Source organism: Martes martes, assembly GCF_963455335.1.
Source record: "Martes martes genome assembly, chromosome: 11".
NCBI classification, from domain to species: Eukaryota; Metazoa; Chordata; class Mammalia; order Carnivora; family Mustelidae; genus Martes; species Martes martes.
Window position 1 is genome coordinate 106371599 of NC_137899.1, and position 26309 is coordinate 106397907.

Sequence of the window (26309 nt, forward strand, 5' to 3'; positions counted from 1 at the left end):
GTGAATGCCTTAGGCTCATGTCATAGTCCCAGGGTCCTATGGACATCAGGCTCCCTGCTCAGCAGGAACCCTGCTTCTCCCTCTCCCTCTGCTTGCTGCTCCCCCTACTTGTATTCCCTCTCTCGCTGCGGCTCTCTCTGTCAAATAAATAAGTAAAATCTGAAAACATAAATAAATAAGTAAATAAATTAGGTCACGTTAGTTAAGAATGTTATTCAAATCTTCTATCTTGTTAATTATCTTAATTTGTTCCATCAATTATTAAAAAGAAGATATTGATAAATCTGAATAGAACTATGATTTTGTTGCATAAGTCTTCTTACTCTAATTTGTATCTAATTTAATTGATCTCTCTAAGTTTTTGCTTCATATATTTAAAAGCTACTTATTAGGTAGATAAATGTTTATTATGTTTTGATGAATTAAATCCTTCATCATTATGAAATGATCTTATTTATGCCTGACAAAATCGATACCCTTTTCTAATAATAATAATATACCTACTCCAGCTTTCTTTTTATTAGGATTAGCATGGCATACCTTTTTTCTGCTATTGCTCTAAACTTATTTGTGTCTGTATATTTAAAATGAGTTTACTGTAGGCCCCATGTACTTGAGTCGCTCCTTTTTATTTAATCTGATAATCTCTGCGGTTTTTTTAAGTTTATTTATTTATTTTTAAGTAATCTCTACACCCAAAATGGGGCTCAAACTCACAACCCCAAGATCAAGAGTTACATGCTCTTCTGACTGAGCCTACCAGGTGCCCCCAATCTCTGTTTTTTAATCGGAATGTTTGGACCACCACTGATATTTACTGATATGGTCAGGTTTAAGTCTGTTGATTTGCTCTTTATTTTCTATTTGTCTCATTTATTGTCCCTTTTTCTTCTTTTTCTGTACTCCTTTGGATTAATTTTTACGATTCCATTTTATTTTTCACAGTTGCTTATTGACTATACCTCTTCGTTAAACTGTTTTAGGGTTATGTGCAGGTTTATCACATACACCTTAACTAATCACAATCTTTCAAGTGATATAATACTCATGTACAGCATAATAACCTTCCAATAGTGTATTTCCATTTCTTTCCTTCTGCTTTGTGCTATTGTTGTCATGCATTTTACATGTGCACACTATAAAATCACAATACATTGTTACTATTTTTTAAGCAGCCAATTACCTTTTTTTTTTTTAAGATTTTATTTGTTTGAGAGAGAAGAGAGAGAGAAAGCACAAGCAGGGGAGAGGGAGAAGCAGGCGCCCTAATGAGCAGGGAGGCCCTGCTCTGTACTCAGCTGTAGACTCCAGGTAGGCAGAGTGAATCCCCAAAGATGTCCGTATCTCAATCCCTAGAATCTGTAAATATGTTACATTACATGATATATTAGTTTTCTAGGGTTGCACTAACAAAGTACCACAAATTGGATGGCTTCCAACAACAGAAATTTGTTCTTTCACATTTCTGGAGGCTCTAAGTCCAAAATCACGGTATCAGTAGGGCCATATCCGTCCTGAAGGCTCCAAGCAAGAGCCCTTCCTTAACTCTCCAGGTAGCTGCATTCCTAGCTATTATAGATGTATCTCTCCAAATCTACCTATGTCTTCACATGGCCTTTTTCAGGTGTGTCTGTGTCTTTGTTTTATCTTCTTTTAAGGATACTAGTAATTAAATGAGGGCCCACCCTAAGCCCATGTGACCTTATCTTAACTAATTACATCTTCAAAGACATTATTTCCAAATAAGGCCACATTCTGAGGTTCTAGGTAGACCTGAATGGGGGGAGATGGGTGGGCAGGAAAGAGGATCATTATTCAATGCCAAAAAGACTGCCCATATAATTATTAAGGTCATGGACCTTAACATAGGGAGACAGAGAGACCATCTTAGATTAGCCAGGTGGGTGAAACCTACCCAAATAACCTTTAAAAGCAGAGAACTTTCCCCAGCTGAAGTTAGAGAGAAGCAGCAGAAGGGTATATCACAGAGGAACTCAACCCACTTTTGCTAGAGGGGGTCATATGAAAAACATAAGAGGTGGGCAGCCTCTAGGGCAAAGACCAGCACCTGACAGGGAAATGGGCTTCAGTCTTACAACCACAACGAACCAAATTCAGCCAATAACCTGAATGAGCCTGGAAGTAAATTATTCCCCAGAGCCTCCAATAAGGAATGCAACCTCATGAAAAACCTTCATTTCAGCTTCCCCCACCCCCACAAAAAGAACATCAGTTTAATAAGACCTTACAAGGAGAAATGTTTAAACTGAGATGATGGTAGCCCACTCTTTCATCCATCTGTAAAACAGAGTGTTTCTCAGTGCAACTCGCTCCTGTCTAGTACTCTGTCCAGAACCTCCAGTCACTTGCCCCCCACATCTGTATCCTGCACCCCCATCCTCCCAGCAGCACCCTCAAGCAGTTGCAGGACTCACATATGCTGAATTGCTATGCTTCAGTGCCTGCATTTTCTTGAAAACTTAGTTGTTTTAGGTGACAGTGTATATACAATCTCTCTTACTCATCTTGGCTAGACTATACGTAGCTTTTAAACTTGAATACTGATTTTCTTACTTCATACCTGAGCCTTAGTTTTTGATAAAACAATAAACACAGGGAATGCTCTGGGCATAAAACACCACAGCAGTTCACTCTTTCTTTACTTACTGTCCTCGTGGATTTGTTAATCTTTAAAAAGCTGTTTTTAACCTGTAGCTACCCACTGTTTGAAGTTTGACTTCCCAAATACTTATTGATGTTCTTGCCCCTTTTTTTAATTGTTTCAACACACAACTCAATAAAGCCTAAACCTCAATTCCTATGTCTTTGTTTTCACTTACTCAACGAAATTGTTCCCTATTATAAAATATCCATTCTCTTTACTCTCTTGCCCTAAATTCCTAAAATATAATAGCTCCAGTACACATTCCACAGTGGACCTCTAAGATACCTCACAAAACCATCAAGTTTATTCTTTTTTCTCCCCTTGCTATACCCTGCTCATTATATTCTTTGATACATTTAGAAAGCACACCGTAATCAAATGATAGTGTCCTAAGGGCGCCTGGGTGGCTCGGTCAGTAAGTGTCTCCCTTCAGCTCAGGTCATGATCCCAGGGTCCTGGGACCAAGTCTCACATTGTGCTCCCTGCTCAGCAGGGAGTCCGCTTCTCCCTCTGCCTGCCACTCCCCCTGCTTGTGTGCTCTCTCTCGCTCTCACTCAGTAAATAAATAAAATTAAAAAAAAAAAAAAGATAGTGTCCTAAAAACATCTTAAATATAATGAAATCATTGCAAAGCCTCACTTTGTTAAGCTCCTACTGTACCTGCTATTTTCAATTTACACTCTGAAAGGAAAAAAATAAATCACTTAAGGAAAAAAAGTACTAGTTTTAGATCTTCTCAAAGAATTACTTTAAACTAAAAGGACCACTCTTCCTGTTTTTAATGGTCTAAATAAAGATGTCTTTAACAAAATACTTTAGAAGGATAGACATACATTTGTAAAATTCTGAAATTAAGATTTGTTCAAAATAACCAAAAGTTTACTTTTATTTTAATGCACCAAGAATAAAAGGAAACACAGAATTTTGGATCAGAAAAGAACTTGGAGATCCCTTGTTTAATTCAGTCAGAAACCGAACTCCTTTTTTAAAAGAGGTTAAACAAATGCCACACAAATTCCGTAACTTAACAAATGAGAGACAAGGGATTAGATTCAAGATCTCTTGCTCTTTCTACACTACTCTATGGATCTCACACTTAACGTTCTGGATGAAAAAAGCACAATATTTTGAATTTTGCTAATATCTGCTACAAAAAGCAATCAGCTTAATAAGATTTTACTAAAGGAAATGTTTAAACTGAAAATATGACAGCCTATTAATTCTATCCATCTGTGTAAAACAAAATTAGTTGCATTTCTGATCAGTTTGTAAGACACTGAAACAGAATTCAGCACTGCTACGTGTGTTTATATGTGAGCACATGTAAACCCAAGCCTTCTGAAAACACCAAATATGGGAAGGTTTTAACAAATCCAACTTCAATAAAACACTGATTGTACTATACGTACTTTGTGTGCTATAATGTCCTGTAACAAAACAAGGCATTCATACTATTCATGATGCAAAAGGCCTAAAAGTCCTGATGGCAGATGTCTGAGTGAGCAGCACTTTATGTCTGACTTTATGTCTGACTAGACTAAGTTTGCATCTATCAGCCATATATGAGCTAGAAAAGGAACTTCAACTCTGTTTCCTCATGTATAAAACAGGCTATAACTTAACTCATAGGCTCTCATAAAGAACAGAAGAGAAATAACATACCAAATACTAAACAAATGTCAGTGCCTCCTGCCAGCCATCTCAAAATAATGCAAATGCTCCAAGCAATTGAAAAATTCTAATGCACATCAGCAATTTGACCAGATAAAGACAAGAAAGTGAAAATTAGCTCTCAACTATTCCCAAAGAAGTATTCTCATTAGGGGCATCTGGGTGGCTCAGTCAGTTAAGCATCTGCCTTTGGCTCAGGTCATGATCCCGGGGTCCTGGGATAGAACCCAGTCTCTTCGGGCTCCCTGCTCAGCAGTGAGCCTGCTTCTCCCTCTCTCTCTGCCCCTCCCCAGGCTCATGCTCTCTCATGCTCACACTCTCAAATAAATAAAATCTTTTTAAAATTAAAAAAAAAAATTCTCATTATTTACACCCCAAAAAGCTTACAAAACAAAAACCTATATACACATGACATTAAAAATATATGAAAACAACAACGACCAATAATAGATACAGAAAGTAAACTGCAAAGAATTACACAAATTACCAACAAAGTAAATATACTAAAATTATGGATGATTTTCTTCCTACTTTTCTACATATTATAAGTTTTCTATAAGGAGCAAATAAAGACCCTTTAAAAAAATGAAACATATTTAAACCTCCTTGTAAAACTCAAAACTCTCCAAATCCCTGTTTGGTAATCTCCCAACAAAATGCTGGGCTTCCCCTAGGCCATGCCACTCACTGTATCTACCAGCCTCACTGGCCACACAGTTCAACCCCCAGCTTCAGCCGAATTACAGATCACCAGCGAGCAGGAAGCTCAGAGTGCACTCTCTAACAGCTGCCCCCATGAATATAAACCCCTGGATGCTTAAACTCCACTAACTTTTATACTGGGGGAAACTTTATAAGTTTTTGTAATTTGAAACAACTATCATTCGTAGCACAGAAGGGGACTTTTTATTGTTATTGAGCTATAAATACACATACTTCAAGAATTCATCCTTCTAGTCATTCCCCTTTCATGCAGGGAAAGCTACAAATTTTTCTCTGAGCATCAAAAGTTAAGAAAGAAAACTGTGCCTTGGGTAAAAGCTCATAAATCAGAAAAAGTATCTGTTCTGACTAACCCACACAGTTAAAACGAAGACAGTTATGAAAAGCTGAAGAAATCTCTATCAACAGATATCAAGAAGCAGCAATGTCTGCAGAACAAATGAAGAAAATGATGCATATGATTACAAAGATTCTGAACACCAACTCACTTGGTTTGGCATGAAATTAGATGCCTATACTTTTACATACCGAACTTCATATACATGTAATATGTGTACACATGTGTATATAAGTATGCTATATATGTGTGTGTATATATATAATACATACGTGTGTATATATAATTATATATATATAACTTTTATAATTTTATAATTTATTTTATTTTCCCCCAACTGTCCCTTTTCTAGGAGACTCAATGTTAGTACTAAAGGTTTTGACAACCACAATCGTAGAAAGGGATATAATGTGATTCAGAACCCCCACTGTATTTATTTTTGCAAGAAATATTCATTTAACACAAAGAATTTGAGAGTTGATGGTCTTATCTTAACAGGATAATCATCTACATAAATAACCAGTTTTTATTCAAAGACTAAATAAGTAAATGCAAAAAATTAAGTTTATTTACCAGAGTATATAAATGTGAAAGTCTCAGACTTAGTTTATGCTAATTTAATTATTAAATCTACAACATATAAGTTGAAGTTACTTTGAGAAAAACGCCAAAAATAGAGAAAAATAATACATCTGACATTCCCAAGTAGTAATTATATTCTTGACAATTTTGTTAGACTTAATAATTTTCCAGCATTTTACAAACATGCATCAGACATGCATATATAAATATGCCTTAAGAATTATTCTATAATTTTGATAAAACTTTCCCAATTTTAAATTAGGACTAATATATATAATTTATTATATATGACTACATGTTAATTTATAAAATAAAAATATTAATCAAATTTCTCTACTCAAAAGGCTAAAATTACTTCAATATAGCTAAATTATATCAATATAACCAAAAAAATTCAAAACCCTCATAGTTTGTCTAAATCAGTATCAGTGACAACCTTTTTGAAAGCTCTCTTATGTCTATTCCCCAAAGATGTACCTGAACTTAAACAAAGGTTATTTGCTAACCCTAGAATACTTCATTTCAAGCCAAACCAAACAGAACTGCCGGACCACCACAGGATGCATTAACTTCTAGCTCCATCTGCTGGAGTCACAAAAGAGTTCAAAGTCCAGCATAGAATACTATGAAGCAAATGATTGATCTATTACTTTCCGTCATCTAGGTCAAAAATTTCATGAATTTAAAACAGAAAATTAATTAGAGTTTAGCCATATTCAGTACATTTCCAAAATGACAAATCTAAGTTAAAATCAGTATTTCAGTGGGATTGAGGATCTAATGCAGTTGTCAAAAAGTGAGTTATATAATTAAAAAATTCTACCAAGAAAGCAGAAGCTTTAGAGAAAGACAAGTTTGCTTTTGGACAGTAAGTATTGTGTGAACCTCAGAATTAGAACAGCTTCTATTAGAAGAAAAACAAAAAAATAAAGAACAATTTTAGCAATGAATTGTGAAACTTTTTATCTTAATATAACTTTTTTCTTATAACAAAAAAGCAATGTCTGTTGTAGAAATATTATACAATACAATCACCAAAAAAAATTTGTATTCTGTAATTAATCCTACCACCCAGAGAAAAATATGTTTTTCAACATCTTTCTCTAATGGCCAAAAAAGCACTCCACTGTTAGGATCTACCAAAATTCAATTAAGTAAATTTCTTACTTTGACACTTAGATTGTGTTTTATTTTTAATATTAAAAATAATACCTCTATTAACATCCAGTAACTACAGTAATAAGTGACTAATAAGACCAATTAATTAGAAACTACTGGTAAAATTAAATAATGATATATTAAACTTTATGAAGGACTGATTTTGATTTAATATCTATACACAAGTAGATGTAATATTTATTTTTCTTTTTAAGTTTGATTGCTTATAATCCAGAAGTCTACTTTTTTTAATCTTCTGTGGGACCTGAAATTTGATAAAATAAAGATGGATTTTGTATTGTTCCCTCCTGATACCCACAATAGCATACTGTCTACTCCTGTTGAAAAATCAAAATAAAATATCCACGCCTTAAAAAGACTAGTCAGGCTCTCTTAACAACTAAATGTCAACTAGGCAATCATGTTATAAATATGTGTCTCTGTCTGTTTCATAAGTAAGTATTGACAGCTTAGCAAAAATTGACCCCCAGTGGGGGGATACCTTAAAGAACTGAAGAACTATTTCCTGACCATTTAAGGCTACAACTGAACACCATTATTCTCCTACCCTCCAAAGATTTATTCCTGTTTAGTTTTTAACTTTAATCTCACATAACGTGAAATTACCACTGAAAGGGAATAATTCAATGCATTTAGTGCATTCACAAGTCACCATCTCATTCCAAGACATGTCTATCACCCAGAGAAGAAAATCCCCTGTGTATCAGTTTTTCAACCTGTGGAACTGACTAATTTCGTATTTTTCTAAGTTTTTAACAAGATACAAAGAAAGTGAATACAAATTGATGCTTTCTTTTTTTCTGTCCATTTTTCACCCTTTTCCAATTTTAACAGTAAAAGTGACAATACAAATTTTAGTTACCATTTGAATTTGTCATCTCTGCTCTCTTTGTACCATCCCAGAATAACTATAGTTGCTGGCCATGTCATACCCACACTAAGTGAGCGATGGAACACAGCTCAACTGCGTCTGGCTGACAGACACTGGGCTAAAACTGCCCATAATCACAGGATTACCATTTTGCCTCATTCCAGCTCTGATATCACTTTTGTACATCACATTTTTCAAGCTGTTTTAATAATGTTCTCACTGTAGACAGAGATACATCTTGTTACATGATACAGATTTAGAACTAAGAGTAATATTTTATTTATTTACATTATTAAATTCTGGCCCACAGAAGTGAAGTGGCATTCTACCGTAATTTGGTTAACATGTAACATCTTAAATTCATGTGCCCAAAATCCAGACACTGTATTTAATTCAAACTAAATATTTTTAAACATACTAAAGCATTATCAATACTCATATTGGCCTAATCCATGTGATTTACACTAAGGCACAAGCGATCAAAACCATCCATACTGACAATTTTATAGGTAAGTCATTCTATTTCTTTTCAAATTAAGTTCTTTTTTTAACCAAGGTATTGCTAATGACACAATAAATAACTTTTATTCACTGAACGATGAATCTTTACTGGACAATTTCAGTGTGAAAGTACTGGAGCAATGATAAAGATAATTTCAGACATATTCTGAGACCTCAAAGAATTTGGCATAAATTCACAAAAGGCTAAACCAAGAAGACAAATAACAACTCAAGAAAATCTGCTAAGTTTTACAAAATGTTAAATGACCGACGAATGTGGATGATATAACTGCACTGGGGTAAAGGAAACCCTCAGACTTTCCAGAGACTACTAAACACTGGCTGTGACCTGACACTAAATCTAGGAGACCCAAAACACCACTGTGGCCCACCAGTCAGAGGAAGGGCTTATGGAGGTCAGCCGGTCAATGGAATATTAGCTCAGGTCTCACAGATGTCCCAGTGGGTCTGCAAACCCGGTCTATGGTCACATGCCCAGTGCCGGAATGCACAAGGAATAGAATTCCTGACAGAATTCCTACTGACAGAATTCCCACTCTGGTGCCCTGACCTGTGTCGTAAGGGCTCCTACAGTGGGAAACACCAAGTGGAAGCCTCCAGAATTGCCTCTAACTCGGAAAATAGTAAACCAAAAGTCATGCCACATCCCCGAAAGAAATGCAGAGATTAGTGCCACCATCAAGGGTTAGAAAGACACAAAAGTGGTGACTCCCACATCCCCAGAACAGACCTTAGGACAATGACAGTTGATTACCATAAGCCTCACTCGATGGTGACCCCCCACTGTTGCTGTTGTTCCAGCTGCTGTTCCAGATGTGGTTTCAATGCTTGAGTAAATTAACACACTGGTACCTGGTGTGTGACTCCTGGCCTCTGTCTCCAGCTCTGTCCCTAAGACCCACCGCAAGTTTACTCGCAGCTGCAAGGCCAGCAAAGCGCCCTCACTGTTTTCCCTCAGGGCCCTCCGACCCTTCAGTCCTGTGTCACGATTTAATGTGCAGGAATTCTGATGGCCCTTCCCTTCCCCAAAATGTCACAGGGGCCTATTCTAATGATGACATTGTGCTGACCGGATCTAGTGAGTGAGAAGTAGCAAGTATCCAGGCTTATTGGTAAGACATTTTCATGTCAGAGGTGGAGAATCAATCCAAGAATAATCCAGGGGCCTTCTACGTCAGTCAAAGTTCTAGGGGTCTAGTGGTGTGGAGCACATGGAGAGCTCTCAGGAGAAGGATGAGCTGTTGAATCGGGCTCCTCCTACAACCAAGAGAGGAACAACTGTCCACGGGCTTCTTGGGATTTTGGAGGTAACATATTCCTCACCGACCCCTCTGGATGTGTTACTCCAGCTCATTTACCGAGTGACGCCCAGAGCTGCCAGTGTACGGTGGGGTCCAGAACAAAAGAAGGTTCTGCGACAAGTATAGGCTGCTGTGCAAGCTGCTCCCCTCCTCAGGCCACCGGGTCCACAAATCCACTGGTGCCTTAAGTGTCCATGGCAGACAGGGATGCTGGCTGGAGCCTTTGGCAGGCACTAGAGACAGATCACAGCACAGGCCCTTAGGACTTTAGAGCAAAGCCCTACAGCACTACAGCCCCTGCCCCTCTGGGACATACAGGAAGGACAGCCCTGCACAGATAACCAGTCTCTTTTAAGAAACAGATCTTGGCCTGTTACTGGGCCTTAAAAGAGACTGAACACTTCATCATGAGCCACCAAGTTACCACGTGACTGGAGCTGCCCATCGTGAACAGGGTATTTGTCATCTGACCACCGAGTCATAACACCAGACGTGCAGCAGCACTCCACCATCCAACAGAAGTGGTATGGACGTGATCAAGCCCAAGCAGGCCCTGAAGGTACGAGTAAGTCACATGAACAAGTGGCCCAAATGCCCATGGTCCCCACTCCTACTCTACTACTTCTCTCCCCCAACTTGCACCTGGGGCCTCATAGGGAGTTCCTTACAGTCAGCTGACAGACGGAAGACTCCAGCCTGGTTTACAGATGGTTCTGCACAACAGCACCCAGAGTGGACGCTGCAGCACTAGGGCCCCTCTGAAACATCCCGGAAGGACAGCAGTGAAGGGAAATCCTCCCAATGCTCCTGGCCGTTCACTTTGCTTGGGAGGAGAAATGGCCAGACATGTGATTATAAATTCATGCGTTGTGTCCAGTGATGTGCCAGATGGTCAGGAAGAAATGACTAGAAAACTGGTAGCAAGGGAATTTGGGGCAGAGGTATACAGACAGAATTCTCTGAATGGGGAAAAAAATGTGAAGATATACATGTCCCATGTGACTGCTCGTCAAAAGAGGACACTGGCAAAGGAGGAGTTTAATAATCAAGTGGACAGGACACCAGTCAGCCTCTTTCCCCAGCACCCCTGTCCTGGTCCAATGCGCTCATAAACAAAGTGGTCATCATGGCAGGGTGGAGATTAGGCATGGGCTCAGCTATGTGCACTTCTACTCATCGGACTCATCTGGCTACGGTTACCACTGCGTGCCTAATTGCCCGCAGCAAAAACCAACACTGAGACCTCACTATGGCACCACTCCCAGGGGAGATTAGCCAGCTACCTGGTGGTGGGTTCAGTGAAATGGGCCACTCCCATCATGCAGAGGGCAACATTTTGTCCTTACTGGAACAGCCACTTACTCCGGGTACAGATTCACCTTGAACGCAAGGTGAGCTGCTGCCAAAACTACTATCTGCGGACTTTCAGAATGCCTTGTCCACCATCATCACAGGACTGCTTCTGATCTAGGAAATACCTCACAGCAGAACAACAATGGGCCCATGCCCTTGGAATTCACTGGCCATGCATGTTTCCCGCCGTTCTAAAGCAGCTGGTTCAACAGAAGGCCCTTTTGAAGACTCAGTTATGGTACTAGCTAGGAGGTAATACCTCGCAGGGCTGAAGAAAGGTACTCAAGAAGTTGTATTTACCCTGAATCTGTGTTCAATACATGGTGGTATTTCTCCCATAGCGAGGGTTCACAGGCCCAGGAATCAAGGGGCAGAAATGCAAGTGGTAGCACTGACTAGTATCCCTACTGACCCCTAGCAAACCTTCTGCCTCCTATTCCTATAACCTTAGAAACTAGTGCTGCTAGGCTAGAGGTTCTAGCTCCAAAGGGAGGAACACATCCACCAGGAGACACAACAGTGATTCCACGGACCTGGAAGCTCAGACTGCTGCCCAGCACTCTGTGGTCCTCCAGCCTCTCAACCAGCAAGGAAAGGAGTCCTGACCACCAAGTGGAACCTGGACTGCTCCTCCACAATGGAGGTGAGGAAGAGTGTGTCTAGAAAACAGGACATGACTCAGGGCATGTCTTAGTATCACCATAATTTGAGCCCATTAATGATTTTTTAAAAGCCAAGAAGCAAGCATGTCTAAGGCTGAAAAATCTTCAACCCAAGACAATCTTAGGGACTAATAATCACTCCCTCGAATGTCATTGACAAGGTTAAAGAAAGCTATGAATTTAGAAGAGAAGGATGAACTTAAAGATTCATGAAATTCACTACATGCAGCAAAGGATACAGACATACCAAAGATTTCACAGAAACAAAGCCAGGGGTCATAAAACCCTCAAGGAAAATTTCCGAGGCTTGCACCCCAGGCCTCCTGAAACCTATTCCGAAGAGTACATTTAGAAGCAGTGACATCATCTAGAAGGTTCTTCCTCTAGTTCCCCGACTTTCAGAGGATGTGGTTTACCGGAGTTCAAAATTATTGCTTATTACATTTTCATTCAACACATTTATTAGGCAATCAACTATGTGGGAATCATTGCTCTAAGCCCTAATTTATAAACAAAATATTCGAGCTTACATGCACACTTTACATCATCATGAGAAAGACTACCAATAAAACAAATATATTTACTTCCAGAGTTAAGGCCTCCAAATATATGGCATGTCATGTGTTAGTAGCTCTTACTTCCAGTCCATAAATAGAATAAAAGAAATGACCTTGATTTAGAGTATGTGAAGGTCATTAAGTATAGCACGCGATTTCTACTCAGCGAAACTGGAAACAAAGGCCAGTTGACCTGTCATACTGGTTAGCCCAGCTTGAAATCACCTGCACTGCTGGTAAAAACACCTGGAGCCCAACCCTGCAAAACATCTGTGCCATAGTACCTACAGCTTTACAGAAAGGTAGGGCCAAGCGGAACCATGCCAAACAGTCCTCCTCAAACATTTTAGACAATACATGTAAAAAACGTTTTCTAAATTATATATTATTCACATATTTTTAATAACAAATACCAAGTCATCTAAAAATAACTCACCAAAACATTCATAGCCTTTACTTTCCAGGTTGTTTCCTGCCTTTCATAGTAACAGCGGACTTTTCAGTAGAAGATTTATTTTTTGTATCAATTTCAGTTTGCTTATTTGAGTTTTTTTCAATTGCTAAGCAAAAAATTAAGTAATTATTAAATTATTCATTTAATAATTAGTTCTAATGTTGCTGAATTCGCTTGGTCTTCAGAGCATCATGACTCCATTTGTTTCTACTTTCAAGCACAATGGAAACCACAAAGGCCAAATTCAAATATATGATTAAACTAAAATGTTAAAATTTTTCATGTCAATAAACAGTTGAAGCAGTATTAAAGGACATACGGGAGGAAAGTGTCTGCAATTAACCTGATAAACAACTGATTACTTAAAAAAAAAAAAAGCAGGCGTAAAAAGGAATGAAATCTTGCCATCTGCAACAACATGGAAGGAGTGAGAATATAATGCTAGGAGAAATAAGTCACTCAGAGAAAGACAAAGATCCTATGATTTCACTCATATGTGGAATTTAAGAAACAAAACAAATGCACAAGTGAACAAGAGTTGAGGGGCAAACCAGGAAACACAGGAAACAGACTCTTAACTATAGAGAACAAACTGGTGGTTACCAGAAGGGAAGGAGTGGTTGGGGGATGAGTGAGATAGGTGATGGGGATGAAGAAGTACACTTATCGTGATGAGCACGGGGTGGTGTACGGAGTGCTGAATCACTATATCGTACACCTGAAACTAATATCATACTGTATGTTAACAAACAAGAATTAAAAATGTAATTTAAAAAAAGAAAAAGGGGGAAAAAACACTGTAAAAATGGGCAAAGGAAACACAGGCACGCAATTTACTAAAAAAGTTACTATGGTGGCTCAGACATTAAGTGTTTGCCTTCGGCTCAGGTCATGATTCCAGGTTCCCGGGATCAAGCCCCGCTTCGGGCTCCCTGCTCAGCGGGGAGCCTGCTTCTCCCTCTCCACTTCCCCCTGTTTCTGTTCCCCCTCTCGCTGTGTGTCTCTCTGTCAAATAAACGAATAAAACCTTAAAAAAAAAAAAAAACTATGAATGACCTCCGAGTATGTTTTGTAAATGTTGTAAATGTCTACCATACTAGTAATTAAAGAAATGTACATTTACAAGGAGAAATGTTTCACGTTTTTGAATTGGAATGATTGTTTTAAAGATTTGTTTGGGGGTGGGGCAGAGAGAGAGAATCCAAGTAGATCGCACCGCGCATGGAACCCGATGCTCAAGCTCATGACCCTGAAACCATGACCTGAGCAGAAACCAAGACTCGGACACTTAACTGACTGTGCCACCCAGGCACCCCTTGAACTGGCACGTTTTAAGTACCGCCCACAGTTGATGAAGATGCATTCTGGGAAGACGAGCCCCTCCCCCATCCCACCCCTGAAGGTGAAACCACTAGTGGAATTCACACAGCTTTTTGGAATCAGGAAATATCTTCTCAAAACTTTTGAAGTGTGCTTACCTGGAAAGTAAACTGCAGAAATTTATCCTAAGGACAAATATTTATTTGTAAAGATGTAGCTTTTTTAGTTAAAAAAAAAATGGGAACAATCCATGCTTATAACAGCTTCAGGCACTACTGTAAATTGCACAGAAAAGTAGTTAATGGCATGGAAACCTCCCCCTTATATGCTGATTTAGGAAAATACAAATTATCAGTAAGTCCATGAAGGTTTCCATCTGGTTATGTATCCACAGGAATACACCTTACTGAAGGCTACAGGCCACAGTATTCCCAATAGCTCTGTGAGTTGTAGGGTTCTGGGTAACATTAATTTTCTTCACTGTATATTGTTTTCCAAATATTCTACAGCAAACATAGCATTTCTTTAAACACAAAGGAGTGAGAGAAAAGGTAGCCATCTATATAAATTCCAGATAAAGAGTTATGCACAAAGTCATCTTTAGAAAATGAGGGAGGGGAAGGGATTATTTGTCACATCTCAGGAAGGGAAAGGATCCTCTAAACACAGAACAATTAGAAAAACCAAAGGAAGAAAAAAGACTGCACACTGGGCAAAATACAAATGTTAATAATTTTGTCAATCAAGAAAGCAAATAAAGTTAAAAAGAAAAATAACCAGGACATATTTACAAAAATCTAATAAAAAGCTGATGTTTCACATATAAAGAAATCATAATTCAATAAGAATAAAAGGGGGGAGGAAATGAAACATATAAAAAAGATCTATGTATTAGATCTTATATTTTATAAATTAAAATTAAAATGTCCTACTTCATCAAAAATTTCTAGAAAATGGTAGAGTCAAGATTGGAATGCAGGTCTACTTGGCCTCCAAGCAATATACCATGTTGCCCACAGCAAGTAAGTCACTTTTTTAACCACATTAATTTTAAAGTTCATACTTAACAAAAGAGTTTTTTCCCCCTTCAATTACACATTCTTAAATGAAAAAAGTAACTAAGAGAAAATAAATGAAGTAGAAAACTACGGCTAGTGTTTTTAGGTCTTAAATGGAGGTTGAGTTCTTTTGACATATCCAGATAAACCAAAATTCTCTTGATACATATTTAAATGAGAACTTACTTATCAAAATCATTATTAAGTATAAAGACTGGTTCTTGATTAAGTAAAACAGAAAAGGCTGTCACAACTAAGAACAGGAATAGTAAGTAAAATCTGGTTTTCTGATTTTATGAAGGACTCATGGAGGAAGATGCAAATTATGAAGGAAATTAAGAAAAGGCAAATCTAAAAATACAGTGCAGAAAAAAATGAAAACATTCATTATTAAGCAATATATACTGACCATGAATCAGGGAGCCATTTAGCCACTGAATATAGTAGTTTTGAGGAAAAGAAAGCAGGATTTCATTGCTGATTATTGAAAAGGGTAAAAGCAGAACAGCCCCAGCTGAAACTGCCAGGGTGAACGTGCTCAAGAACAACCTGGAAGAGAAGAGATCATTGTCACCAGCAATTGGGAAAAGCAAGGAATACAGTAGGAATTCAAAAAGGACAAAAACTCTTAAATCTTTTAATCCAAAAGAGTTACATAAGATTTTCATTAAATACATATAGTTGGGAGACAAATGTTATATGTATGATACTAGAAGTTCAATTAGGTATACTCCAAAACTCCTCACTCTGTGAAAAAGGTCAGTAACTCAAACGAGCAGGCCCTAGAAGAATCACATACAGAAGACAAAGTACTTTGCACATTTTACAAAGAATAAGCCATAGTTTCTCTCCTCTTTTAAATTTAAATATTTATTCCACAATTGCATTTCATTAACAACTGGCAAACACATCCTAACAGCAATGCAAAAACTGATTCAGGTGAAAAAAAAATACTTGTGAAAACAATATGAAAAACCAATTCAAAATGGTTATTTCAAGGAAAAAAACTCAGCAAAGCCACTGGTCAGCTACCTCTTAAAAGAGGTAAAGGTAAAATAAATTAGACTAGCAAACAGTATCTAACTATTAAATATTCTACTATTAAACTATTTAAAACACTGCCTTGTCATTTTTAAAAATAAGATACTGCTAATAAATACTAATACAGAAAGATGTCAAAAATAAATTAAGTAAAAAAACAAAAACTGAGAAAGCATGGACAATAAATAGAATACATGCTTACACACACACACACACACACACACACACACACACCCCAAAAATGCATTTATATACACAGGAAAACAGAGGTACCAAAAAAAACACAAAAAACCTAGCATAATATATAACAATGCCACAGGAGAGTGGGCTTTCACATTCTCAGTTATACATGTCTGAAATGTTCAAAAATTTTTTATCTAATTTTTTAAAGATTTTTTAAAATAATTTTTTAAGACTAAAAGGGAAAGGAAAAGAAAACCTCACCAACATTATAGATGGAACCTTAATTTAATATCCATTCCATTAAAGTCAATATAGGAACAACGTGAAAATAAATGTAAGAAGACATAAGGAAAAAATGCATACTAAACGCTGGAAATAAACATCCACTAGAGTAACTTTGAGACCAATGCCATCTTGTGGCAACCAAAAGAAGTGTTTTCCTACTTAAAAGCCAAAACAACCATGAAACCTCTCTGTTCAGTAAATCATTGATAAAGTTCAAATGTAGACCATATCATACATACCAAAAATACAACTCAAATCAGACACAGAAGAAGGCTTAGAAGCTGAGTGGGCACATTTCCTGGGAAAAGCACTAGGAACAATGTCTACCCCGGTCCACCGCCAAATCTGGCAACTACCAGCCAGTGGCCTGAAGCGCCCTTCTCTGGTTTTGTCCTTGCAAGTCAAGTGAGGAACTTACCCCAACCACTACCATTTCTGCCTTCCAATGCTAAAAACAGGATCAAACCCACAAGCTCACCATTCCAGGTCCTGCAAAGCTGTTCCAGTATGTGTGCAAGGCTCCTCTCGCCACGACAGACTCCCACATACAGTGCCATGTACCCAGTCTTCTTGTACACCAAACCTCAATGCGTTTCATCGCTCTGTGCTCCAGGGCACAGTCAGCTCTGTCCCTAGGGTCCCCTTTATGTCATTTGCCCTGCGAACCACCACTCTCCACATTCCTCTCAGTAGTCAATCCCTCTCTTCTCAGCTCACATGACACTCACCACACAACCAGCAAGAAGACCAACCATAGTTTCCAAATCAAAAACTGGGTCCTGTAATCTGACAAAAAACTAAGCTTATGAGGACAAATAGGTAAAGTATTTGAAATCAACGATCCAGAAAAGCCTGAATGTATGGTCACCATAACAACGACGCCAACTCTCAACAAACACTTCCAGAACCTACTGTATGTATTCCAGGTACCATGACTGGGCTCAGGATGTTCGGACAAGATGCTGTCACCCTCTCGCACTGCCCGTGGGCACCTAGGGTGACAGCGACTCACAGAAGGCCGGAGCAGTGCAGGTCAACGCTGGCAAGGGGTCCCTAAGGTAAGGCCCTGAGTCAAGTCGAAATAGGGCAGTAGTGGCCATGGCTTACAGACCTACTGAAGTGCCCCTCGGATTAAAGCACCGTTTCACAAACGTCACCTTCTGAAACGGAGCAGATTCTGAGGACAGAACCCACAGGACTGCCTGAGGGCGGGGCCAGAGAGGACTCAAGGCCGATCTGAGTTTTAGCCTGAGAACTGGAACGGCAGAGCGGGCACTGCCTGTGGTGGAGAAGGCCGCAGCTGGGGCAGGCTGACGGGGAAACAAGAACTCAGCTTTGGCCCAGCTTCGTCCGTCACGTCCACAAGGCAGGAGCATCACAGAAGCAATGCTTCACACTTCTCTCTGCAGGCTACCAGGTGGCCTAGACCTTGTCTGCCCCATTGCTGGTCACGTTCCGATGACCACTGGTCAGGATGGTGTCTGCCAGGGCTCTCTGACTCTAACATCACTCTTTTCCCTTTTAAATAATAAGTATTTTGTGGGAAGCTAAGTTTGAAACTAGGAAAAATAGCCTGTTCCTTGCCAAGAAAGATTATTCATCTACAGATTCCTATCAGTTTGGACTCAAGATTGTTCTATTTTATTCTGTGTAGGGTCCACTACAATCATTCTCCGGACACTGAGATTGTCCCTGATTGGTGTGAAAGCCCTCGGAGGCTTCTGGGTCTTTTTGACATGTACCCATCATTCTTGGGGCACTTCCTTGCACTCCGGCAGTACCACACGCACAGAATGAGCCTGGAACTTCCCCTCCCCTACCCTGCAGTCAGCTTCTCCCCCAAGGAGCCTGGGTCCCTATTAGTGGGAAATTGTATTTAGAAATACCGATCTGGTGCTGAATATACTCCCTGCCGCTGGGGTGTCACGCTCCCAACGGACAGGGCAAGGACTGTAAGTGCGCATTATGCATACAGGTACATATACACAGTTACCTACACCCGCCTTTACATCGAGATCTGCTGCGATAACTTTGTGTCAAAAACCATGAGGCCGCACTGACAGTCCACTGGCAAGTCCAACCGCAATGCAACAACCCTGTTCATCTTCATTTTTCTCCCCTTCCTGTAACTGCAAATGGCCCCCATCACCTTCAATGGACCAATCCCCTGGAAATGATCTGACACTCCTACCCTATCCAGAGCCACCCTCCTGCTTAGGTGACTCCCCATTCTGGACTGCCCTACCTCCCTCCCCACTGACTTCTGATACCCATGCCAGGCCATCCCTCCAGGGACACCAGCCTACTTGGGCTCTGTCATCCTGTATGGATGCCCTCCCCAACCTCTGACACCCTGTGACAGAGCACCCCTAAACACGTGCGGGTGCCCCTCATCACCCCCAAGCTCACACTCCATGCCGGGATTTCCCTCTGCAGGGAAAATTCCCTCCCTCCTCTCAGACCCTGAGAGCCCACACCAGGTCACCCCCCGGGGCTCTGATACGTCATGCTAGGACCACCTCCTGCAATGGAAACCCTCCTCTCACTTGCGAAGGCTCATAAAAGTCTCACCAGTTAGGCATTCCGATTTCATTCTCAAATCAACTAACTAGCCAACAGTAGCTCGCAGAAAATGTAGTTTTTGGTTGCAAAGTTCATCTGGAGGCACAAGCAGGTACAGGCGAAGAGCAGAACAGAGGAGCAAAGGAGAAAGCAAGCACAGGGCTAACGGGAGGTGAGGAGGCCGAGGAACAGGCCTTCCATTTTGCCATGGGTGCTGAGCCAGCTGTGGAGACCCCGGAGTGCTGCCAACCACTGCCCTTAAGAACCTGTCAAGCCCTTTCCCTTTCTTCTCCCGGCTAGCAGGACTCTCCTCCGCTTCCTCCTCTTCGGTGGAGGGGGCAAGGGAAGGAAAGATGGTGGAGAGAAGAGAGGCAACCCCGAAGTCCCACGTACAATGCCCCAGCACCAAGTCCGGATTACTCTGCAGATGCAACTTAATCCACACAACAGCATGACAGAGTAAGTGGCAGCTCTCCTTCACACAAAGAGAAAACAAATGTTCGTTTCTCAATCTCTTCGGACCTGAACTTAATCTTGAGTTCAGAGTTTGAATCCAGATCTGCCTTCCTCTTCCATTCTCACTCATTCTATCACACAAGGGGGGAAAAAAGCAGTGAAAACCGGAAGGGTCACTGGGAGGCGGTGGAAGGGAACAGGCTAGTCCTGATTCTCCTAGGTGCCCTCACCCCTCCTCCCTCTCCCATCTTTAATGTCAGTGCTCCCCCAGCTGCCTGCCTCCACTCACGGGATGCAGGAACCACCCGCCAGGAGAACCCAAAGCCCTCAGACCCACCGCAACAGCGATGGCAGCAGAACTGGTGAAAGCAGAAGGGGAGGTCAGGGCTCCTGAGTCTCCTCAGAAGGAAACGAGGCACAGCCACCATTTCATAGAATGCATCACAGGGTAAAGCCTAAGTGCTGTGTTCTGGTCTGTTCGTAAGTGACTGATCCACAAATGCATGTATGGAAATGTACCACCAAGAGTGGAGCGCAGACTAAACAGAGAGGAGAGTGGCACACATCTCACAGGTACTTACTTCATCCCTAGAGGATTTCACTGGGAAGGAATTATATCTGCCCTTTATTCAGTGTGTGATTTGCTGAAGCTTTTTGAGGTAAGTGAATTATTTAGACCAGGAATTTAGACAGTAATTTAGACAGAGAAAAATGATAAATCACTGAAGAATTTTCATAAATGTCATGGTCTGAAATAAAACTATAACCCCTAATCCTATAAATTTAAATAAAGTAATAGGCCTAAGTTTTAAATCCACAAAGCAAGAAGAATTCACAATATAAAGTTACAGATGTTTTCCCCAGGGCATTTAAAATAATTTAAATTACCAAACCTAGTAAAGCAAGGTCCATTTAAATTCACTGTTCAGTTATGAATCAAATCAGCCCTATTCAAGTCACTTCTCAGTTGAAAGTATTTTTTTTATTTAAGTGAAATTCACATAACATAAAATTAACCATTTCAAAGTGAACAATCTAGTGGTATTTAGTGTAGTCACAGTGTTGTGCAAACACCACCACTTTCTAGTTCCAGAACATTTCATCACCCCAAAATAAAACCTTGTATTCACTAAGGAGTTGTTCCCCATTCTGCCCTCCCCTTGGTCCCTGGTAACCATCAATATGACATGGATGGATTTACCTTTACTAGTTTATTTCTCATAAACGGAATCACACACTAAACGGCCTTTCAGGTCTGGCTTCTTCCACTTAGCATGATGTTTCTGAGGTTCCTGCATGTTGTAGTACCTTATTCCTTTTTACGGCTGAGTAAGAGTACGTGAGAGTATTTGTGTACGTGTGCGTTAAGTGCAGGCAGCCTTTCTCCCTTTCCTCACCTCTTCCCCACCCCAGGCACAAAATGAATAATCTGATACCAAGCATGAAGACACAAATCCGAACAACCGGCCTGCAGTCTTCAGAAGCATCAAGGACAGGGAAGTCAAGAAAACACTGAAGAAGGGTTTCAGTCTGAAGGCAACGAAAGGGACCCGACAACTACAAGCAGCGTGTGATTCTTTTTTTTTTTTTTTAAGATTTTATTTATTCATTTGTCAGAGAGAGTGAGCACAGGCAGACAGAGAGGCAGGCAGAGGCAGAGGGAGACGCAGGCTCCCTGCCGAGCAAGGAGCCCGATGTGGGACTCGATCCCAAGACCCTGGGTCATGACCTGAGCCGAAGGCAGCCGCTTACCCAACTGAGCCACCCAGGCGTCCCGCAGCCTGTGATTCTTAACGGGGTCCTTTCGCAACAAAGGACATGACTGGGACAACTGGTAAATCTGAATGGGGCATGAGTGGTACAGCCTCAATTTCATTATTTTGATGGTTGTATGGTAGATACACAGGAGGACACACTGTTTGTAGGCATTATATACAAAAGTATCCTGAGGAAATGGAGAACCAGGCTGGCAAATTCTCAAACAGTTCTGGGGCAGAAAGGCTCTTTTTTTGTCATATTTCTAACTTTTCTATAAATTCAGGACTATGCCAAATAATTTTCAAAGTATCAATAAAAAAGAATCCTGGCATAAGAATCTCTCCAATGTAGTTGTATCTGTGTGATTTCAAATTTTAGTCAAGCAAAATCTGATAAAAAGAAACTTATTGCTTCCCATCCAGTTTGATACCTCAAAAAATTTAAAGGGCAGAACAATCATATATCAGCATAAATAAGCAGAAAAAGAGCTACAGGGAACCTAAAGAATCATCAGACCGTCCACCTGCTCACAGCAGGTAGATGCTCAGCTGCTACAACAGATGTCTGTTCCTTATTCCAAGACTGTCACAGTCTTCTCAGGAGACCATTAAACAACCCAGAGTTTTCTTTCTTATGGCCCAGCAACTTTCCCACCAGAAGCCCACTTCCTGGCTAAAACCTCTGAAGGTAAAATTTTCAGCTCCTCAAAGAAGCAAATTTTAACAGGAGACAATCAATCCTCATTTTTCCATGTACAGTTGATCCTTGAACAATATGGCTTAGAAATGCACAGGTCCGCTTATAAGTGAATTTTTTAAATTAAATATAATAGAGTATTATAGAGGCACCTGGGTGGCTCAGTCATGAAGTGTCTGCCTTCGGCTTAGGTCATGATCCCAGGGTCCTAGGATCGAGCCCCACATCAGGCTCCCAGCTTGGCAGGAAGCCTGCTTCTCCCTCCCTCACTCCCCCTGCTTGTATTCCCTCTTTCGCTATATCTCTATCAAATAAGTAAAATCTTTTAAAAAATATATGTAGTACTGTAAATGTACTTTCTCTCCCTTATGATCTTCTTTTCTCTAGCTACTTTTTTTTTAATTAAAGATTTTTACTTATTTGACAGAAAGAGAGAGAGCGTGAACAAGCAGGGGGAGCAACAGAGGGAAAAGCAGGTTGCCAGCTGAGCAGGGAGTCGGATGTGGGACTCCATCCCAGGACCAAGGGATCATGACCTGAGCCAAGAGCAGACGCTTAACCAACTGAGCCACCCAGGCGCCCCTAAATATAATACAGTACTATAGGGTCCTAGGATCAAACCCCACATTGGGCTCCCTGTTTGGCAGGAAGCCTGCTTCTCTCTTTCCCACTCCCCCTGTTTGTGCTCCCTCTTCTGCTGTGTTTCTCTCTGTCAAATAAATAAATAAAATATTTTTTTAAAAAAATTACAGTACTGTAAATGTATTTTCTCTCCCTTATGATTTTAGTAAGATTTTCTTTTCTCTAGCTACTGTATTGTAGGAATGCAGTATATAATACACATAACATATAAAATATGTGTTAATCAACTGTTTATGTTATCAGTAAGACTTCCAGTCAATAGTAGGCTATTAGTAGTTAAGTTTTGGGGAAGTTAAAAATTATACACAATTTCCAACTGCACAGGGCCAGCGTCCCTAACTCTCACGGTGTTTAAGAGTCAACTGTATATTTATATGTTTCTAAAGATAGGGCTAATATCAATAAAAAAGGTGACTTTTTCCCACATTTATGCCCAAAGGTACAAATTAAATTTGAAGAATTTATGACATCGAAATTAGAAACAGAAAAAATGAATTTTAAAATACATACGAAATCCTGTTGACTATGGCATCCTCATCTTCTTGTTCATCTGTAAAAATGGTTACGGTATTAGTTTTTTTATTCTTCAACAAAATGTTTCATTAATTTATTAGAAAATATAAACAAAAATAGAAACTTAAAGAATTACTGAAAAGAACTGATTTTCAAAAAGCACTGTATTTATTTCAGCATGGATCCAAATTTAAATCCTATTAAATTACATATGATAGAATGTAGGTAGAGAAGAGTGTTGTGATTAACCAAAATCCTGATTAACAAAACTAACATATGTAAACTGAGATTTTCCAAATATTTATTGTGCAAGAAAATAAAACTTAGTAAAACCTTAGGACCACTATCAAGTTTACTGTCATACAATATAAGTAAAATTATAATTGCTAATGAATGAAAAATTTTAATTGATAATATCCAACAAAAATCTTTATTATAAAATCATTAGTCGGAATCTTAAAACTCATGTACTTTTCTATAATTTTTGAGTCTGTCATTATTACTGGTAATAAGAAAGACGCTCTTGGACCAGTCTAAACCATTTAGATACCACTGCCTCAATACTTCATAATTATTGTTCAATTTACAGAAGGAAAGTACCAAGTTTTATGTCTTTTACAAGTAGCAGATGCCCTCTGCTCCAATGCTCACTCACCTCCCTCTCTCTCGTGGCTGCTAGCCTTTTCTTTGTCCTCCCACATAAATTACCAGCTAAAGAAAGTATGATCCAATTACAAGAATATTGCACAACACCCCCTGACCCCTCCTTCTCCTCAATACCTAACTGGGGTTGTCCTCAAAGGCTCTCTCTCTCTAGGTCTCTGTAATTATGAGAGTCTACCTGCTTCCATGTCGATGGTGCATTTGAGCCATTCTCTGACTCCAATCTCCATTCTTAATTACAGGCTGCCAAAATAGCTTTACAACCAAAAGGACAGTCACAATTAATTTTTATACTGTTGTGCATACCCCCAATTAGCCATCAACTACTTAAGAATGTTTTAATAGCTCCATATGAATTTCAGTTCTTCTCCCTAAATTCTACTAAATCCAAGGTATTCATCACCCCTCCCTGCTGCCATTACTTTAAAAATCATCTAATGGGTTGTCCCCGTAGCTCAGTCTGTTGGGTATCCAGCTCTTGACTTCCACTAGGGTCGCGGTCTCAGGGTCATGGAGCAGGCCTGAGTCAGGCTCTATGCTCAGCCAAAGGGTCAGGGGAGTCTGCTTGGGACTCTCTCTCCCCTTCTGTCTCTGCCCCCGATACCTGCTCACACACTCTCAAAATAAATAAATATTTAAAAACCATCTCAATCCTCTCATCTCCAATTTTCCTGCTCATCATACCCTAATTTCCCCTAAAAGGATGGATTTATATTCATTAATTCTCTTTCTCCCCCTGCTTCTGTGTCTATAATCATTAAAACCTGATGCCAAAACATGTGTAAAAACAGCTAAGATACTGTGTTGAATCTGCAGGTCTTCAAATTTTTGAAAGATTATAGATTCCAAAAAGTATTTTAGTGTAATCATAGAGCCAAACTAAAACACTAGAGCAAGTACTATTTCCTAATTGCTTTCAAAAGTCCAACAAGTTTTTTATTATTATAACATGAAGAGTTCCTATTATATGGAATCCTTAAGTATTCACATGGTACCTACTGCAAGCGCAGCACCACAGGCAGAAAATCCTGTGATTTCTAGAAAATAGCTGAGATTTAACAGAAGGCAGTAAGGCCATTGTTCAGATCCTTACAAAACCATGGCACAAAAAACTGACTTAATTAGCACAAAGTTCATTTAAAAAAAAAAGAAAAAGAAGAAGGGATTGGACGCCTGGGTGATTCAGTCAGTCAAGCACCTGCCTTCGGCTCAGGTCATGATCCCAGGGTCCTGGGATCAAGCCCCACACCAGGCTCCCTGCTCAGCAGAGAATCTCTTTGTCCCTCTCCCTCTGCACCTCTCCCCACTCATGCACATGCTCGCATATATGAAGATTTTATTCACTGTCATACAGTGAATAGAATAAAATCTTCAAAAATAATAAATCTTCAAAATAAATAAAATCTTCAAAAATAATAATAATAGGGTGCCTGGGTGGCTCAGATGGTTGGCATCCGCCTTCAGCTCAGGTCATGGTCTCCAGGTCCTGGGACTGAGCCCCGCTTTTGGCTCCTGGCTCAGGGGGAGTCTATTTCTCCCTCTGCCTCTTCCCCTGCTTGTGTTCTCTCTGTCTCTCTCTCTCTCTCTCTCAAATTAATAAAATCTTTTTTAAATAATAATAATTTTTAATAAAAAAGGAATAAAGATTTAGTAGTCCCTCTGGTATACAGATTACTTATGAAATAATAAAAAGAAAAATATAAAATTGAATCCACAATTGATACTGAATGGTATCATGGAGATTCTAAATTCTATATCACTTTAGAGAAAGAAAAGATAGTCTAGTAGTCAGAGTAAGGATGGAAAGTATGCTGTTCAAACTCAGAGCCAGTCACAAGAACACATATATCCTTATAAACTCTAGAACTTCCCAGATACTGAGCAGCCCCACACGACTCTTGGACATTAGAACAATGGTAAACAAGGGTTCAGGTCTAAGAGAATGATGACCCTGCAAGCAGTCAGATCCCTGAAGGTTACTGTTTACTCTCTGTACCAAGCTATTGTGTCCTTCAATCATGGCCATACTGAATATATACACTCCATACTGGCACAGTATGAAGCCCATACATCACAGACCACCTGGCATGATGATCTAAGTTTTAACTACAGTGTTTCTACTTGCCTGATTTTCTCTTGTATCTTCTGATGATGAAATAGGAAACAATGTAGAGAATGGCAAAAAGAAGGAAACATATCTGAAAAATAAAATTAACAATTCACTTACATTTGTTGCATATCTTTTTTAAAATTAT

General features: G+C 39.6%; 1 protein-coding gene across 4 annotated transcripts in view; it reads right to left on the minus strand.

The window, feature by feature from the left end:
• Positions 1–26309, minus strand: part of LMBR1 (limb development membrane protein 1) — a 162417-nt gene that overhangs the window by 98859 nt on the left and 37249 nt on the right. For 2 of the 4 annotated variants that reach the window (XM_080819065.1, XM_080819064.1), the window contains exons 2-4: positions 26180–26252; positions 23389–23428; positions 15665–15804 (exon numbers count right to left, since the gene is read on the minus strand). In XM_080819065.1, coding sequence (XP_080675191.1) covers positions 15665–15804; positions 23389–23428; positions 26180–26252 — 253 coding nt within the window. The remainder of the gene's footprint in view (positions 1–15664; positions 15805–23388; positions 23429–26179; positions 26253–26309) is intronic. The other 2 variants (XM_080819066.1, XM_080819067.1) reach the window with 2 other exon arrangements.